This window comes from Leptodactylus fuscus, chromosome 1, assembly GCF_031893055.1.
Source record: "Leptodactylus fuscus isolate aLepFus1 chromosome 1, aLepFus1.hap2, whole genome shotgun sequence".
NCBI classification, from domain to species: domain Eukaryota; kingdom Metazoa; phylum Chordata; class Amphibia; order Anura; family Leptodactylidae; genus Leptodactylus; species Leptodactylus fuscus.
In genome coordinates, this window is record NC_134265.1 from 192,662,789 (window position 1) to 192,681,308 (window position 18,520).

General features: G+C 41.2%; 1 protein-coding gene across 1 annotated transcript in view; it reads right to left on the reverse strand.

Annotated features, from left to right (window-relative positions):
- The window catches only part of SLC25A42 (solute carrier family 25 member 42), a 31,271-nt gene extending 13,636 nt beyond the window's left edge, over positions 1-17,635 (reverse strand). The window contains exons 1-5 of the mRNA XM_075280703.1: positions 17,560-17,635; positions 11,258-11,377; positions 4,383-4,497; positions 2,603-2,628; positions 791-957 (exon numbers count right to left, since the gene is read on the reverse strand). Of these exons, the coding sequence (XP_075136804.1) occupies positions 791-957; positions 2,603-2,628; positions 4,383-4,497; positions 11,258-11,341 (392 nt within the window). The 5' untranslated portion in view covers positions 11,342-11,377; positions 17,560-17,635. The remainder of the gene's footprint in view (positions 1-790; positions 958-2,602; positions 2,629-4,382; positions 4,498-11,257; positions 11,378-17,559) is intronic.
- Positions 17,636-18,520: the final 885 nt, after the last annotated feature.

Consider the following 18,520-nt stretch of genomic DNA (forward strand, 5'->3'; position numbering starts at 1 on the left):
CCATTGTGGCTAGCCGCGCGGTATGTTCACGCGTGGAATGCACTTATATTGATGACCTAACCTGAGGCCATCAATGTTCTCATCATCCAGATAACCCCTTTAAATCTGGCATGCATTTTATAGTCTGCTGCATAGTATAGTCACTTTGTTGTGTGGGCTCTCTCTGTACAGTGGCTGTCCAGAAATAGGCATTCGGTCTTACATACTGGCTTGTAGTTAAAGGGGCTCTATCATTACGAAAAGTCATTTTTAGATAAGCACATACTCACATAACCTTTAGAAAGGCTATTCCACACCTACCTTTTGTATGTAAATCGCCTTAGTGGTTTTTGATTGAGACCGGTTTTATTCATATGCTAATTAGCCTCCTCTGTGCACCCCAGAAGTGTCTGTGTGTACCTTCCCTGCTATTCTTTCCTATAAATGTGTACAGCACAGGCTGCTGATGACTTCCTGTTTGCATACACACATAGGAGAGAATAGCAGAGAGGAGGCTGCTGGGAACTTCCTGTGCTGGCTGGAAGCTCATTAGCATATGACTAAAAACGGGCTCATTCAAAAGCCACTGAGGCAATTTACATACAAAAGGTATGTTTGAAATAGCATTTCTAAAGGCTATGCATGTAAGGGATTAGTTAAAAATGACTTTTCCCAATGATAAAGCCCCTTTAAGAGCTCTACTAGTAGATTATGATTACATGCCTTGTTTGCCTGTTTTTATATTAATCTTAAACAAAAGATGACAGATTAATAGGACAGTCATTTCTGTGAAGTAGAGCTAGATACTTACGCTCCTTCAAATCCATAATAGCTGCCAAGTAGTTTTTTATACTGTTCATGAGCACAGAACTGAATGGCAGCATAGGGGATAACTCGAACCATAGTAGCAGAATTGCCTCTCCAGAGACTCAGGAATCCCTCATTGAGGTAAGTGCGATATATCAACCTGTAGGCTTCCTGTAAAAGAACAAAACTGTTAATTCTACAATGTATGATATTTATGAAGACATTATCTGGTTATGACAAGTACAGGATAAGCCTTTAGGCTGTATTCACACTGAGTAACGCTGGCGTTTTTTGTGCTTATTTTTGCACATAGCGCCACGTTAACGCCGCGTAGCGCCGCGTTATTTTGCGTTGGCGTTGCCCGGCGTTAACGCGGCGCTATGTGCAAAAATAAGCACAAAAAACACCAGCGTTACTCAGTGTGAATACAGCCTTAGGGGTGCAGCCTAGTTTGGGCATTAAAGCTGGGCAACTCTTTTGCCATATTCAATCTCCTTATTCACAACTCTTATTTTTGTGTTGACGTATGAGGCCTTATGCTTTGAGTGAAGAGTTGTATTTTTTGATGGCACCATTTTGGGGTGAAAACATGTTTTGATTACTTGTATGAGGTTTTTGTAGTGGCAACATGAAAAAAAATCTGCAATTCTATCATTACAATTTGGGTTTTGTTTAAAACGCATGATAAATGACACGTCAATGCTCATTTGGACTCCATGGATACCATAGGTAACAGGTTTTGTTATACCATTTTACTAAATAAAAATATTTTTTTGTAAAAGAAAAAAAAATAAAATAATTTTCTTTTGCCTGGAGACACTATATTCTGAAATGTATAACTTTTTTCAGTTTTTGGTTTTTTGTAATAGTTATAGATTTTTGTGTAATAAGTCAGAGCTCTTTTCTGCAGGGCAAGATGTAGTTTATATTGGCATTCTTTTCTGCTATGCATGTCTGGTCGATCACTTTTTTTTTTTTTTCTTCTGTTTTGTTGGAGGTGAAGTGATCAAAAACAACAATTTGCAATTTTCTAAGGTTTTTCTAAGACCTATATATTGATGACCTTTTCTTAATGACAAGTCATCAATATGTGATTGGTGGGAATCTGACAATCGAGACCCCCACCAATTAACTTTTGGGAAAGGCGACAGTGTTTGAGTGAAAGCTGCAGTCTCTTCACAGATTACCAAGCACAGTGCCTTACATATCATAGGGTTTGTGTTTGGTATTGCTTTTAGTCCTTTTCCCTTGAATAGGGCTGAGCTGATGCTGTATCACATAACTGATGACTGTGACATCATTGCCATAGAGAAGAGGCTGCAGTGAACGCAGTGGCCTCTTTAAACAGCTGATTAAAGGGGAACCCGGGTTTCGGACCCCTACAGCTCACACATTGATGAGTTATCCTAGGGATAGGTCATCAATATAAGTGTCCTCGAAATCCCCTTTAAAGAGGACCTGTCACCACCTGCTATACTAGTCACAGCTCACAGACAATAGTAGTATGGTTCCTGGAAAAAAAACCAAAAAAAAAAAAAAAAAACCAGACCCTTTATTTCAGACACCTCCATTTTTACTACAAAGTCCACATGGTAGAGAGAAGGGGAAGGTTTGGCTGTGACTAATAAACGTGGGGGCACTGGCTAATTTTACAAGGGACTCATACAGCTGTTGAAAGAACCATTGTCAGAGACTACTTTTTGATACAAGGCATGAAAACAGTTCTACAATTGCTCATAGAATGGCAGCAGCTAAAAACTATAGGTGTGTCATCAGCTAATCCAGCAAGGGTTTCTTACAAATGCAATGTACTTACCTTAGCGGAGAATCTGTTTGAAGACACTGCAAATGAAATAAAAGAATAATTAATGACCGGACACAGGAATGCATTTTTAGTCCATGTTCTTCTCCATCTATCCAAAATGTGGCAGCTAATGGAGGGACAGGTGACCTGAGACATGCATCACCACATAGACAATGGCGAAAAATGGAAATGGGGTTTTACGAAACTTGTCGTTGACTCTGATCTACAACTAGCAAGAAGTTAGGAAGTGCCTTACAATGCTGTTTATTGTAGGCCAGTCCTATAAAGTACCATATTTATCTAAGAGTCTTAAAACGGTTTTTCTTTTAAGAAAACCTTTAAATTTATAGGTAATTAAATTTAAACATTTTTGTAAATATAATGAAAAATGTTGTAGAGTTTTAAAAGTTTTCTCTGTCCATTTAAGTGATGGCGGTCTGTGGTCTTGATTGGTTGCCAAAATGAGAAGATAATTCAAGAGATGTCAAAGTAGGAGAGCCCTTCACAGGGTGATTCACAAATGGCAAGTGGGAGAGGCCTTTTAAAAGAGCAAGGGCAGTTACATATATCCAGATGCCATATTATTAGACACCTGGAATGTTACTAGTTAATTCAAATAAACAATTGCGCCATTTTTATGTACAAAATTAGTGATGATTTTAAATATTTTTTAGCGTGATCAAACACATTTATAATCATTTAAAAAAAATTGCTAAAGAATTTTTTAAAATTAAATATGTTTTTCTCATAGCAAGCTTTTTTCTTCTGCATGTGTATGATATATAGAGAAATATACTGGAAAATAGATTTCTAAGTATATAATGTACTGTCTTATATTGACATCTCTATATACCAATACATTATCTAGGGCAGTAAATCACTATTGCAGTTTGGTATAACTAAAATCCTCATACTGAAACTAATAGAGCTTGTGTCTCAAGCAGTGTCTTGGCTTCAAATCCTGGCTCACAAAATTAAAAGTTAGAAATTCATAGAGGATCTTCTGGCAACCACCTCATTAATATTCACTGAGGTGATGTCACACAATAGTAAATACTAATAAGCCCGAGGCCTAGAAGTTACAAGCCACTGCCGGAAGAAGAGGCTGAAGAGTACGCTGCTGACGAAGATGGAGGCGGCGCTGGAGACCGTTCTCTTGCAGCATTGGGGATGCCACCAGTGCTGTTTGAGTGCTGGGGCCCACCCCCAATGCTGCGAGAGAACTCATTTGCATACCAAAAAGAACCGGGATTGTAGGCGAACGGCGGCACGGAGAAGACGGCGAAAGGTAGGAGAAGAATAGCCTTTAAGGCTATTCCGATGTGGTAACTAGAAAAAAAATTGTGTCCGAGTGATAGGATCCCTTTAATCATCTACAAATATAGATAGAGGGGTATCTGGAACAAGAAAAAAGCAAAACAAAACAAAAAAAAAAACCACACACCACACACAAATGCTGTAAAAAACAAAAACAAATATTCAACTCTTGACTCCTGCTATTCTGGTGGATTCCGTTTTCTGCAGGTCTGCTTCCGCCAACATCTCTGCAGTAATGTGCTATTCTATTTGCATCATGGTTTACATCCCTCGGTGAGGATTCCAGTAGTACCATACACAACAAAAGGAGGTATACTTTGAATTTATAAAATGGCTTAGCTTGTACAACTCTAACACCACTGCATAACACTTAATTTCCATGAAAATGAAAATGACGCTTGATAGTGAGCTTTAAATTAAGGGAATCTCCATTTGTAAATTTACTATAATTGCCCGGGGTTTTTGAAACATTTACCTTGGAAGATGATTTTGGTTCGATCCAATGGGGCAACAGCTGTCTTAGCAACAGCACCAGCCAAAGCTCCAGACATCAAGGAGTTAAGTACTCCTTTATCATTCTTTGTTCCTTTCTGTGACAAAAAAAATTCAAGTCAATGAATGACATTATTCCATCCTATTCACCAACCTGATACAATCCATCTCTTCTACGTACTCTCTTCATAATGGAGACCATTAACCAGAATATTAAAAGACCAGAAAACGTAGCAGCACCAGGCAATTTACTGTCACCTAGAGATCACTGCACACTAAGGCTTTCCATTGGCTGTCTGAGCAAGTGATCAAAAACACCCGTTTAAAGAGGACCTTTCATCAGATCAGGCACAGGCAGTTTTATATACTGCTGGAAAGCTGACAGTGCGCTGAATTCAGTGCACCATCGGCTTTCCCGATCTGTGCCCGGTGTAAAGCGCTATCGGTCCCGATACTGTAGGGCTTTACAGTCAGAAGGGCGTTTCTGACAGTTAGCCAGGAACGTCCTTCTGCCTCGCGGCGCCTATCGCGCTGTACTGTGGAGCGGGGAGGAACGCCCCCTCTCTCTGCTCACAGTGCTTGTCCATAGACGACTATTAGCAGCAGAGGGAGGGGGGGCGTTTCTCCCCGCTCCACAGTACAGCGCAATAGGCGCTGCTGGGCAGAAGGGCGTCCCTGGCTAAGTGTCAGAAACGCCCTTCTGACTGTAAAGCCCTACGGTACCGGGACCGATAGCACTTTACACCGGGCACAGATCGGGAAAGCCGATGGTGCGCTGAATTCAGCGCACTGTCAGCTTTCCAGCAGTATATAAAACTGCATGTGCCCAATCTGATGAAATGTCCTCTTTAATCGCATAAAAAAAAAAAAAAAAAAAAAAAAAGCGGTTACCTTGGATAAATCTCTGGACCCCATAGACTATAATGGGGTCCGTGTGGTTTCTGCTCGGTTTCCGCACAAAAAAAAAAAAAAAAAAAAAACAGAGAGAAGATTGTTGCTTGCAGGACTTTTCTCTCCACATTTTTCATGCGGAGAAGGGAACAGAATCCCCAAACGCAGATGTGAATCGGGACTATCAGTGTTAAAGGGAGTCAGTCACCAGGGTGAAGCATATTAAACCAGCAATACTGTTTAATAGGTCAGGCTCACATGAACATAACATTTTCTTTCCCCCATGAAAATTTGTGCCTCCATTGAAGAGATATTAATTTATTTCAAGAGCAACTCCATAGCTTCAAACTACTACATTCCTCATAGCCCGGCTAGACTGTCAGGAACGCCTTTCTGACAGTGAAGATGTATTGGTAAATGCACTGATGTCTCTTGCCCCGGGGCACATAATGGGAATTAAGAGCACTGTCAGCGTTCTAGCGGTATATAGAACCATGTGTGCCCGAGGATATGAATGGTTCTCTTTAAATAAGGCACAACATACTAGTAATTTTAATTCTGGTTCACCCACATGTTTAAGTTCATAGCAAGAAAACAATTTTAAGTTACTGTCTCGATGGTATAGGGTTCCACAGTTGAGTTTCTCCGCGATATGGCAATATGATAATAAATGGTTAACAATAGAAAAAATAAATAAATAAATAAATGTGAAGGGTTTCAAAATAAAAATACTGGTTCACATGCACTCCTAATAGTCTACCGGCGTGGCACTACGGTCTGTTTGGCAAATATACGATGCCAGCAGATTAATGCTTCATGGTCGGACGGCACTTCCAAATTGGTCTCAGACCGCCCTTTCTTGCTTAAAGGGGTATTCCCATCTACATAATTATTTTTTTAATTTGTAGATAATTAAAAGTTAAACATTTTTGCAAATGTAAGTAATTAAAAATTCTGCAGAGTTTTAAAGATTTTCTCTCACCTTCTCAGTGGTGACAGTCTGTTATCTTGATAGGTTGTCATGGATACGACCACCAATGCATAAACTTTCTAAGGTCAGAAAAATCAGCCATGATGTCCTTATTGTGGCCGGGATATCTTCTGATACATGTAGTGTCCCTGCCTGATAACCCGGCTACAATAAGAAAATCATAGCTGGGTTCCTGACAAGTCCCAGACCATAGAAAGTTTCTGCATTAGTGGTCGTATCCATGGCAACCGATCAAGATAAACTGTCATCACTAAGAAAGTTAGAGAAAATCTTTAAAACTCTGCAGAATTTTTAATTACCGTATTTTTCGGACTATAAGACGCACCTAGGTTTTAGAGGAGAAAAATAGGGGAAAAAAAAAATTTCAGGCAAAAAAAAAATGGTAAAATATTTAATATATGGGAGTTGTAGTTTTGGAACAGCTGCAAGGCCACATTGACAGGTGACCCTGCAGCTGTACGGGGATGTATAGGGCGTTTTTTTTGTGGGGCCAGGTGTACTTTTTAGTTATACCATTTTGGGAAATGTTTAATGCGGTTTAGCACTTTTGATTTTGACGTTCACTGTACATAAAACTATTAGTAGACCGGGCATTTTCAGGCACAGGGATACCTAATGTGTATGTTTCACAGTAATGTTATACTTTTATATGTATTCTAGGGAAAGGAGGTGAACATTTATTTTATTTTTTATATTTTTTTAAGTTTTTTTTTTTTTTTTTACTATTTTATTATCCCCTGCCTAGGGGGCTTGACCCTACATCATTTGATTGCAAGTCCCATAGACGGCAATACAAGTGTATTGCCGTCTATGGGAGATTCTATACATTACTATCGCGGAGGGTCATAGACCAGCCGCGATAGTAATATATATCTATGACAAGCCTCGGAGCCTTCATTAGGCTCCCGGCTGTCATCGGAACAGGTCGGCTCCTGCGGCCTCGCCGTGCAGGAGTCGGCCTGCATCACTAAAGGTATGGGACCGGTGGGGACCAGCCCCGGGGCTAACTTTAAACTGCCGGGACCTGCGGAGGAGGAGCGGATTTGCAGCATGGCCGCGCTACGGCCACCACTGGTTTTCTTCAGCGGCAGGAGCGTGGCAATCTGCAGGCCCCGGCAGCTAAGACAGTCCCCGGCATCTGCTGTAATAGACCGGCGGATGCCGGGGGAGTGTTTTAGCTGCCAGAGCCTGCAGTATTGTCACGCTCCTGCCGCTGCAGAAAACCAGCAGTGGCAGTAGCGCGGCCATGCTGCAAATCCGCTCCTCCCCCCCACATTCGGACTATAAGACGCACCCTCATTTTCCTCCGAAATTTGGGGGAATAAAAGTGCGTCTTATAGTCCGAAAATACGGTACTTAATATTTGCAAAAATGTTTAACTTTTAATTATCTACAAATATAGATATGATTATGTACATGGGAATACCCCTTTAATACGCCGTCTCGTATATTCACCAAGCAAACTGTACCTACCGACGGAAGTGCTTTAGTCACCTTTCATGCTCATATTGTGCAGTCACTCTATCCTTGCTGTGTCAGTTTAGTTTGCGCAGTATTTGCAGTTATTCGCCACGTGTTATTTGAAAAACATTCCTAATTTGGTTGTTCCACAATGGATCGCTGGTTGAAGACTGGATCCTTCTGAAAATCAGTTAATACGACTGACACAGACTCTCCAGTAGGAACAGCGGCTTCAACATCCAGCAGGTATGTTCAAATATGATGTTAAAAAGTAAAAATATGGATGTTGTGATTATCCAGAACCAGATTTGGGTGATCCAACTTTTCAACTGCAGTGTTGAAGAGATTACTGATGCTGAAATAATTCGACAGGCTGAAAAGTTTGTGGAAGAGTTATTGATGCCAAATGCGCCAGAAGTGTTCAAATTGTGCAAATCAAAACAGCCTCATTCTTCACATTAGAATGAAGACATTAAGTTTTTTAAGATTTAAGAAATAGGTTCTGTGTTTTCAGGATTTTTGTTTTTCGTTATATGTAGTTAAGTTCCCTATTTTTTAACTGACCGAAAAAGAAAAAAATTCTTGAATAAAGTTAATGTAAAATGTAATATCTAATTTGAATTCGTTACAAATCCCCCCCCCCCCCCATCGTTAATATCGCTCATTATCTTTGGCACCTATGTAGGTTTTAGGTAAAATATGCGCTCCCTACAGAATTTCTGTCCTGAATAGTGCTCCTCGACTTTGTATTAATTTATGCTGTATTGTTTTTATGAAAAATGAAAAGAATAAAAATTATATATATATATATTTGCTGAAATTTTCCTTGCTGTTTAAAGTAGTCAGAGAAACTCATATCAAACATTGAGATCTCTTCACACCTTTGCCTTAAGAAACTAAAACCAGCTCCCATGAGTGCCTAGGTTATTCATAATCACATTAGGACATACAGTTCTGGAACGGACACAAATATATCAATGCATGCATGCTGAATTACAAAAACAAAAAAAAAACACACTGCATGGAGACTCAAAAAGTGCTTACAAAAGACAGGGTGCGGAGTAGGGTTTACAGGTTTGGTAATCACAATTGGAAGATTCTTTGATTGTAAGGATTGGTTCACATTAGCGTATGTATTCCGTCCGGTTAAGAGTCCGCATTGAGACCCCCCCATGCGGGCAGTGCATGGCAAGCACACGGAGCCCATTATAGTCTATGGGGTCTGTGTGCTTTTACAGCACAGCGCATGCAATTGTATTCCGTCTGAGGGGTCTCCATGCGGACTCTAAACGGACAGAATACATACGCTAATGTGAACCGACCCAGAGTCATACAGCCAGACTGAAGAAATTCAACAGGGTCAACCAGAACACACATGTATTAGCAAGGTCTATATTACCTTTTAATAATGTCATATTAAGATCTGATGTAGAATTCAGTTTTGTTTTGTTTTTTTGAGTGGATCAGTTCTTTGGCACTCAAGAGTATAAATTCTATTGAATTGACCGGTGTTGTAGGTCGTTCTAAGTAGTATTAATATTTGAAGAACAAATCAGTAAAGGAGTACCAGCAATCAAACAAAACTGCTGCCTCTTTATTACAAGTATCCCCATTGATCAGTCACACCATTGCCTTTCACAGGTATGCTAGGGTTACATTATGGTGTCCGTCATTTTCATGGGAAGACTATCATGCTAATCTTTCTATCAAATCTGACATAACTGCAGATGGAGGCTTGAAACAAAGTCTTGGGGGGTACCTGGTTGGAACTTTTTCACTAGTTGAGGTTGAGAGACAGTGGCATATGCAATAAGGGGGACTGCCTGTAACAACTCCGGTTATTTCCTGCTAGTGGAAAACTGTCTAGGCCAGGGTTGCCCAATACGTCGAACGCGATCTACCGGTTGATCGCAATGGACGTATGGTTTGATCACAGGATGCAGCCAGGGATCCTCGGTGTCCACTTGTTCACATTGCAGGCTGAGAGTCCACTCTCAGCCTGCGCTGTGAACAAGCAGTCCGGACACTTGCAGGCCGCTCTTAGGGATGGAGGGAGTCGGGGTGCAGCTTGTCCACAGCGCAGGCTGAGTGTCATCTACGGACACTGGCAGGCGGGGCTGCCACAGCCCCAGCCTGCCAGTGTCCAGAGATAACTCTCAGCCTGCGCTGTGAACAAGCAGACAGCAGGGATCCCTGGGCGGCCACAGAACGCAGCTGTCTCCTGCTCTCACGCTCCACCCGGCCCCGCCCACATACCCAACCCCACCCACATGCCAGCCCCAGCCCCGCCCACAAGAAGTGGGTAGTAGATCTTTCGACTTGGGCATGTTATAAAGTAGCTCACATGCTGACAAAGTGTGAGCACCCCTGGTCTAGGCCATGCCTCTCAATGCACTGTATTAATATGTTGATGCTATAAATATAGTAATATGCAATAGCAAAACTCACTGACCATCCATTCTCATGGGGAAAAATAAAAGTAATAAAGATGTGTTTTTCTGAGATGATCAGTAACTTTACAGCAATCACTTTAGATTTCTGTGGTAAATATAAAGCTCATAAACCCCTCTGAAGGCAGATTAGCTGCATTTAAGGTTGCTACTCCATGTGTGGTAGCTGACTTAGTAAGTCAGACAAGAATCACTTGGAATGGCATGTTTTTTACCTTTGAAAACTATGGAAGGCAGATTTCACACAGAATATATGGGGGGAAATTATCCCTCCCTCTGGCGTATGGGAACGGTACTGTGGTACATGGCCCTTTCTTGCACCAAATGTGCACCACAACTCCTGTTAGCCACATTGGGTGAATTTGAACATGGGCGTCTTGGATTGAAATATTTATTAAAACTCAAATCAGTTTCCTGGTGCGCCTGATTTATGAAAAGGCCAAACCTTGCCAGTCAGGCAACCAGCCTTAAACTGACACCTCAAGATAGTCTATCCCTCATACTACAAATAGTTAAAATATTCAAGTTTCTCTATTAAGACCGGTGTACCAAACGGTGCACCATTGTGTGAACATACCCATGCAGTTAGATTTAGGACACAATATGCTAATTAGGCTGTCAGGTTAGTGGTCCAAGGCCATCAACTCTAACCCAGCAAAACCCACTTGACAGAATAGCATAATTATACTGAAAATAACAGAAATTCTTTCTCAGGAAAGATGGGGGCTAGAGATAAAATCTAACTACACCAGAATCAATGATGTAGCACCTACTGAAGGACGTAAAGAGTCAGAGCAAGTTAAGATGGTGAAAGATTCCACTGAAGGCATTGCATCACTTCACCTGTGACAAATACATTCTGTTCAGTTAGGCTGCCTTCACACGCGCTACACATTGAAATCAATGGGTAAGACCGGCACACATTGAAGTCTATGGGATTCTGTTTTACAGCGGTCACTTTGACATGTGTTTACTTGTCTGAATGAGCGGAGTGTAAACGCCCATGTGAAGGCAGCCTAACTGTGAGCAGTAGCAAAGGATCTGTATATTCTGTTTAGTTCTTACCTCTGACACCATACCAGAAGGCAGCGCAGTATGTCTGCCATTTTTGCTTAGACCCACTTGACTTTCTTTAATACCATTCTCCATACCACGATCTTCCTCAAACTGAATGTAAAGTCACTCCTACAAAGATTTAAAAAAAAAGTCTCGAGATCCATTTATGGAAGAGCAAGTTTCTATAAAACTAAAAAGCATAAATGAACACTAAACTAGTTTAGATGTTTTTTTAAATCTACTAAACCCCACATTTTAGTAGTCTACACAGCAGCAGTGATATAAAACATACACAATAAACTATTGATAACTCTGCAATATAATTTTGGCTTTTAGCACTGGTTTACAACGTGCATAAAGGGTATATTTTGAGTGGTTTTTCGGCCCCACATTGTTTTTTTACTGATGACCTATCCACAGGACAGGCCATCAGTATACGATTGGTGGGGAGTCTGACACCTGGATCCCATTCCGATCAGTTGATCCTGCTACTTCCAGTGCTGGAAGCAGTTCTACGTCTATTCAAGTAATAGGTGCAGAGCTGCAGCGCCCTGGAACCACGGCTACACAATGGATGAGGCTGCAGTTCTGCACCTATCATTTGAGCAAGTACAGAACTGCTTCTGGCTGCAACCACAGTTGTATTTCTCAGTGCCCAGAGGAAGTCGCAGCAGTTAATTGGTGCAGACTTCAGTTACTGGTGACCAATCCTATGAACAGATCATCGGTACAAGAGAACACCACCTGGGAGCCAAAAAAAACCCTGCAGGCTGAGGCCCCACATTACAGAAATACTTTTTTTTTTTTTTTTTTTTTTTTTTACAGAGGTTTTGTTTTTTTTTTTGGAGCCAAAACTAGTAGTGGCTACAGAATGAATGGGAAATATATAGGAAGTACTAACACTTCTCCGTTATGCTCAGTCCACTGCTGGCTTTGGCTAAAAAAAAAACGAAGAAAAATCTGCAAAAGAAAAAAAAAAAAAAAACTGCTTTTCTGCAACATAGGGCCTCAGTCTTAGACTTCAAACATCATGGTCTATTCGTAGCATAAAAGAGCAACATTCTTCAGTAGTCTACATGCAGATGAAGTCCAAGTCTGTATATACTGCACTCTTTGACAGAACATCAAAATTGCCCATATTTGTCTGAGATTTCCTCCAACTGCACACTGACAACACATGGAGCTTCACAATTATTTCGTTTGCAGAAACACAATGGACAATAACATTAGTCTGAATAAACACAAAGATCAACAGGAAACTAATTCTTGCTTAAAGACCTCAGGCATGGAACCATCATGTTCCCTGCTGGGGCCCACAATAATAATCACTTACCTGTTTCTAGTGTCAGACAGAACTAGACATCTTTCCTTCTCTGATGGTACATTATATTGATAGTGGATACTACCAACTGAAATCTACTGTCTATGGGAAGTTTCAGGTTGAATTCAGAGTGTATAAAGTGTACTAGTAAATCATTATCCTGGAGTATTTATGGAAGTGACTAAGATATTGTACAAACACATTCATTTCACTGAGATAAGGCCATTGAAGCTATAAACCCACAGTGCACACTGAGCGTTATCAGTGCTTCGGCACATTACATGTTTGCTCTGTAATGATTTTACAAGTGTATTTTTACATATTTTATAACCAAACACAATTTACTTAAGTGTCTTAACCCATCTGCTGTCAAATAAACATGGCTTCTTCTTGGCACACTCTCCAACTACATTACATTAGCGAATCCCATCCACATATTGTATATAAAAATTTAAAAAAAAAATAAAAATTATACATGCAGCGGATATGCTACGATTTTCAATATCATTGTGGTTTTGGAAATCGCAGCATGTCAATAATACCTACGAAAATGCTGGCGGTTTTCTTATAGATATAATGGAAGAAGAAATTTCGCAAACTACTTTCTGTGAAAAGCGATGGGGGAAAAGGTCGTAGATCAGAGTGATACAAATATAGTGAAACCGTTCAAGGGGCAAAACTTCACCATAGATGAATAAACTTCTATTACAATCTTACTAGCTTTGATAAGAGAATTATAACTTAGAGCAAGAACATGATGCCATTTGGACAGCACGGCCACAATATGTTTAGCATTTTGTCACTTGTATTTAGACTAAAAAAGTTGCAATGTCATTCCCATGATCTCTAAAGAAAACCCAGAGGCTTGTCTCATGCCAGATGTGACCTGGCATAAGGTACATGCAGTATTTTTACTATTTGTAATCTTGGCAACCAATCGTGACAACAATGCCTGTACTTCTATGCACTACACTCCAGTCAAGGAAACCGAACATTCCTGAAAATAATACACATTGCCTTTTGCTTAGTAAGAAACAGATGTCCGCCATATTCTAAGATTTATCCTCAAGGAAACAGTATTTTTCCAGACCTTGAAAGAGGGCCATGTCACCTACAGCAAGTATGCCTGAAACTGATCTAGGTGGATGGTATGCAGCTCACTGTTAATAGGGACTGTGGCCAGATCTTCTAGAGGAGTCTAATGCGGTTTGAAAATCTGCCAGGGTATTAGGATAAAGACCCACATTGTAGAAACACAGCTTTTTTTTTTGCAGATTTTGTTGCAGTTTTTTTTTTTGAGTCAAAGTCAGGAGTAGATTGAGCAGAAGGTAGAAATATAAGCTTCCTATACATTTCCCATTCCTTCAGTAGGCATTCTTGGCTTTGGCTTAGAAAACTACAACAAAAAAAACCCCAAAAGACTTCAGGAACATTTAGTTCTCTGTGTGGCCTGCTCTTCTATATCAGGCCAAGCGAAGTGCAGTCCACACAGAGAACTAAATGATCCCAAAATCTTCTTTTTCTCCATTAGCTGCTATGACTCCTAGTATTTTTCTCCTATGTGCTATTCTGAGCTTATGTGTGTCACCTTCTGTAATATATTACTGTGTATTATCCTGTATCTGTATTGGGACTATTAAAGGATTATCTTATCTGAAAAAAAAAAAGAAAAGCAAGCTGTGTTCCTGTAACATGGGGCTTTAGCCTTAGACAGTCTAGTCTAACACCACTTTGCCCAGAATTTTGGCACATTGTCTGGAGTACATTTTTTTACATATTAACCGCTGCCCCCTTTTTAACAAGCCGCAACCACCTGTTGGACTAGGCACAAAAATTGTTAGGCCCCTTCAGACGACTGTGTAATACCTCAGTGTGCTATTTGGGCGTTTCCCAGATAACACACTGACCCATTCATTCCTGCAGGCTTGTGCACTTGACCGTGTAAGGCTGAGGCCCCACATTGCAGAAATGTGGTACATTTTTTTGTTGCAGATTTTGCTGTGGTTTTTTTGAGCCAAAGTCAGGAATGGCTTGAAAGGGAATAGAAAATATAGAAGAAGTTCTGAGTTAAATCCACTCCTGACTTTGGCTCAAAAAATGCTGCATTTCCACAACGTGGGGCCGCAGCCTAAGGGCCCCTTCACACGGCGTACGCACGCCGCTGATTTAGACCCGTACACGTGAGCGCTTCAAAACACACTCCATTCACTTCAATGGGAGCGCACGTAAAGCCGGCTTCACGAGTGCTCCCATTGAAGTGAATGGGATATATTTTGAAGCGCTCGCGTGTACAGGTCTAAATAAGAAGTGCACTTATGCCGTGTGAAGGGGCCCTAATACATGGACCAGTGTGTGGGCCACAAAACTCACAGGTCCTATTCCTGTTCAGTTCTGCAGCCATGCTTCCATGGCCCCTATTCATTGAATGAATGGGGCTGCAGGAGCAAAGCTAGTGCATGGGCGGCACACAGATGATTTTTCAACTCAATTTGACTCTAGCATGTGTGGCATCAAGTAATGCCACAATGCAATGCTTTCTTATGCTGCCCCTCACAAAGCCTTATGTTACTGAAAAGTCAAGTTATAAGGTTTTAAAACCTTAGAATAAGCATATGCAAATTTACCTTTAAGGGCGCATTCACACAGAAGAAAATGGTGAGGAATTTGGTGTGGAATTTTCCACGCTGAAAATAAAGCCTCCCATTGAAGTCAATGGGTTCAGCTAGGTTTTTTTTTTCCCCCACTAGCGGGGGAAAAAAAAAAAAAAAAAAGCTAGCAGAATCCATTGAAATCAATGGGAGGCTTTTTTTTTTTTGAGTGTGGAAAATTCCTCACCATTTTCCTCCGTGTGAATGCACTCTAACCTTTTATGTCCTCATTGATGTACAGTAGTATATATCGCTAGAAAGCTGACAGTGTGCTGAATTCAGTACATTGTTGGTATGCTACCGGGTGCTGGAAAAAATGGTGCCATTAATTTTTGCATCAATACTTCCCCAATGTCAAAAGGATGAGAGCTCATATAGCTTTCTTTATGCGTAATGACAGTAACCTCTATCACAAAAACGGTTGCACGACTGTATAAGCAATGCTACCTCCGATGCCACACTGGTTACCTCTTGTGTCACCCTATTTATCTCATAAATTGTAAGCTCTTGTGAGCTGGGCCCATAGTCCCATTGTTTGAATTGACTCTGTAATGTATCTTTTTGTCTGTATTTGAACCCTACAATTTGTAGGGTGCTGCAGAATATGTTTGGTGCTACCCTGTTTCCCCCAAAATAAGTCATCCCCCCGAAAGTAAGACATAGCAGAGGTTTTATTGAATTGCCTAATATAAGGCACCCCCGAAAGAAAGACATCCCCCAATAATAATCCACCGTTCCTGCTGCTGTAGGATGAGCTGGGAGATGCCCACTGTTCATACACAAACATGGTATGCGGTGGGGGGGGGGGGTTCCACTCTCCCAGCTCATCCCACAGCAGCAGGAACAATAGATACAACGTACGGTATCATAGCAGCGACAATGCAATGTTTTTCTTCATAATGTCTTTGCGCAGCAAGCACATATCCAGTGTAGCGCAGTGGTGGCGGCAGCACACAAAAATAAAATACTACATCCCCTGAAAATAAAACATAGCATATCTTTAGGACCAAAATTTAATCTAAGACACTGTCTTACTTTCGGGGAAACACAGTATATAGCTAAAATGTATGAATAATAAGGGCGGACCTTACAGCCTTATCACTGATATGTGAGGAAAGCCCCGTCCCCCAATAGTACAAGTCTATGGAAGAGTATTGTCAGGAGACAATGAGGCTAGACTGCAAGGCCCATCTTTCTGACAGTGGGGAGATATTAGTACCGTTATTTTTAGCTTTCTAGTGGTATATAATTCCACATATCAATGAGGAACTGGAAGGTCCTCTTTAAATAGTCATTTGATGGCAGAGAGCAGCTTCATCTAGTCATGCAGTCATTGCATGTGAGGTCAGTAGTTAGATATGGTATCAGGCTGACATCAGACAGTGAAGGACAAGTCAGTCATGCTGCACAGTGTTATTTAGCACAATGACAACTGGACAGAGAACCTGCTCAGGCTAACAAGCCAATGAACATTACAACCCTTTAGATGGTTTATCCAGGAGTTCCTTTATATTACAGCCACGGTCGCTGATTCCTTTGCTGTACAAATGCTTGTTGTTTTTTTTTTGGTGGAAATTCTCTTTATTGGTGCATTAACCAGAAACCATGGACGTGAACAAAACTCACAACTGCTTTACATTTATGTGGCACATGGCAATAAATTAATTGTAAACATTATGGGAATAGGAAGAGACATTTAAAAAAGGCAACCAGATATCTGAAAGTATCCGAGTTATTGTGTAGGTACCAGGACTCAGGAGTGAGTAACACCAACCCATCCATTTCCTATAGGGATTACTGTACCGCAGAAGATTGGTGAGAGGAATTACCCCGTAATCTGCATTAAACAATTCCTTTAACACTGTATAGTCCAGCTGTAATCCAAGCATACATCACTATTTCAATTGGAGCTCTCCGTAATCCTAATCTAGGATTTATAGGTCAGAGCCTAATCTCACACTGTATTCAGAAGATTTGCAGAGTTTCTGAGCTTTGTTTTTCTGGATTTGTCCAGTAATCCTGCGATCGTGAATGTTTATGTGTGCCCAGGCAGCATGTGATGCCAGTGTCAGACCCACCCACCTCAGCCCAGGCTGGATGTACACCCAGATGTCACAGCCAGATTCCTTTACATCTAGCACGGCTGACGGCAATGAGTTTCCCGTGACACAGGAACATGTGAGAGCCACAACAATACTGACAATATGGGGAGAAACACTGACAGCGGTGCCAACAGCAACTTAACTGAGGTAAACAGCAACATTCCAGAGACTGGCACTCCTTAATGGAGTATGGCACTAGCGCTCAGTGGCTCCATACACCCGCCAGCAGGTGACACTCACCTCTGTTAGCTAGTCCTGATACAAGCTTCTGAAATCGTTCACTGCGGGCCACCGTAGCACGGACTGAGCAGCCCGGGATACGCCCTGCACAAGGTTGCTTGGTGACAAAACTTATTCGATTGGTTGGTGAAATAAGAGTGTCGGGTTTTGTAAACCAATCAAAATTAAGGGGCGTAACCGTTGTGTGGCGGGGCTAGGGGGTTGGATTTCATAACATGACTGACGTGATAATAAGCCAATTCTCAGAAAGGGGCGGGGCTATTAATCCCATGTGGCCGCTATTTTGGGGGGATGGGAGAAGGGTGAACGGAGAGTATAAGAAACAGGGTGAAAGGTGACAGGAGTGGGTGGAGTCATGTGTAATGTAGCATTGGGTGACACGTGTAGTGTACAGTATGTACTGTAGAGCCTGTGGGTGGGAACACGGCAGTTAGCTTTCATTTACATTCCGGCGCTTTAAGTTTGTGGTGGCTTGCGGCATATATCATGAATCCTATAGTAATGAACCTTGTCTAACCGCACAGTAGGCGAGACACTAGAGAACTTTCCAGAATAAGGGTGCATTCACACTGAGTAAACGCTAGCTTATTCTGTAGAGTAAAATTACACTTGTAAATTTTGCTATCCCATTGACTTCAATGACATTTTACAGGCGTATTTTTTACAGGCGTATTTTTACACTTGTAAAAAAATATCATTGAAGTCAATGGGATAGCAAAATTTACAAGTGTAATTTTACTCTACAAAATAAGCTAGCGTTTACTCAGTGTGAATGCACCCTAAAGGTGACAACCTGCATGAGGAAAGGAACCTGTTGCCAGTGGCGTAACTAGTCTTATGGGCCCCTCCCCCTTCCTAGAGCGAATTCTTGATAGTGACGGTTACAGGTGCAGCAGCAATGTCTCAGATACTTGAAAGGGATAAAGCTTTACTACCCACAACTGCAGTTATCAAGAATACA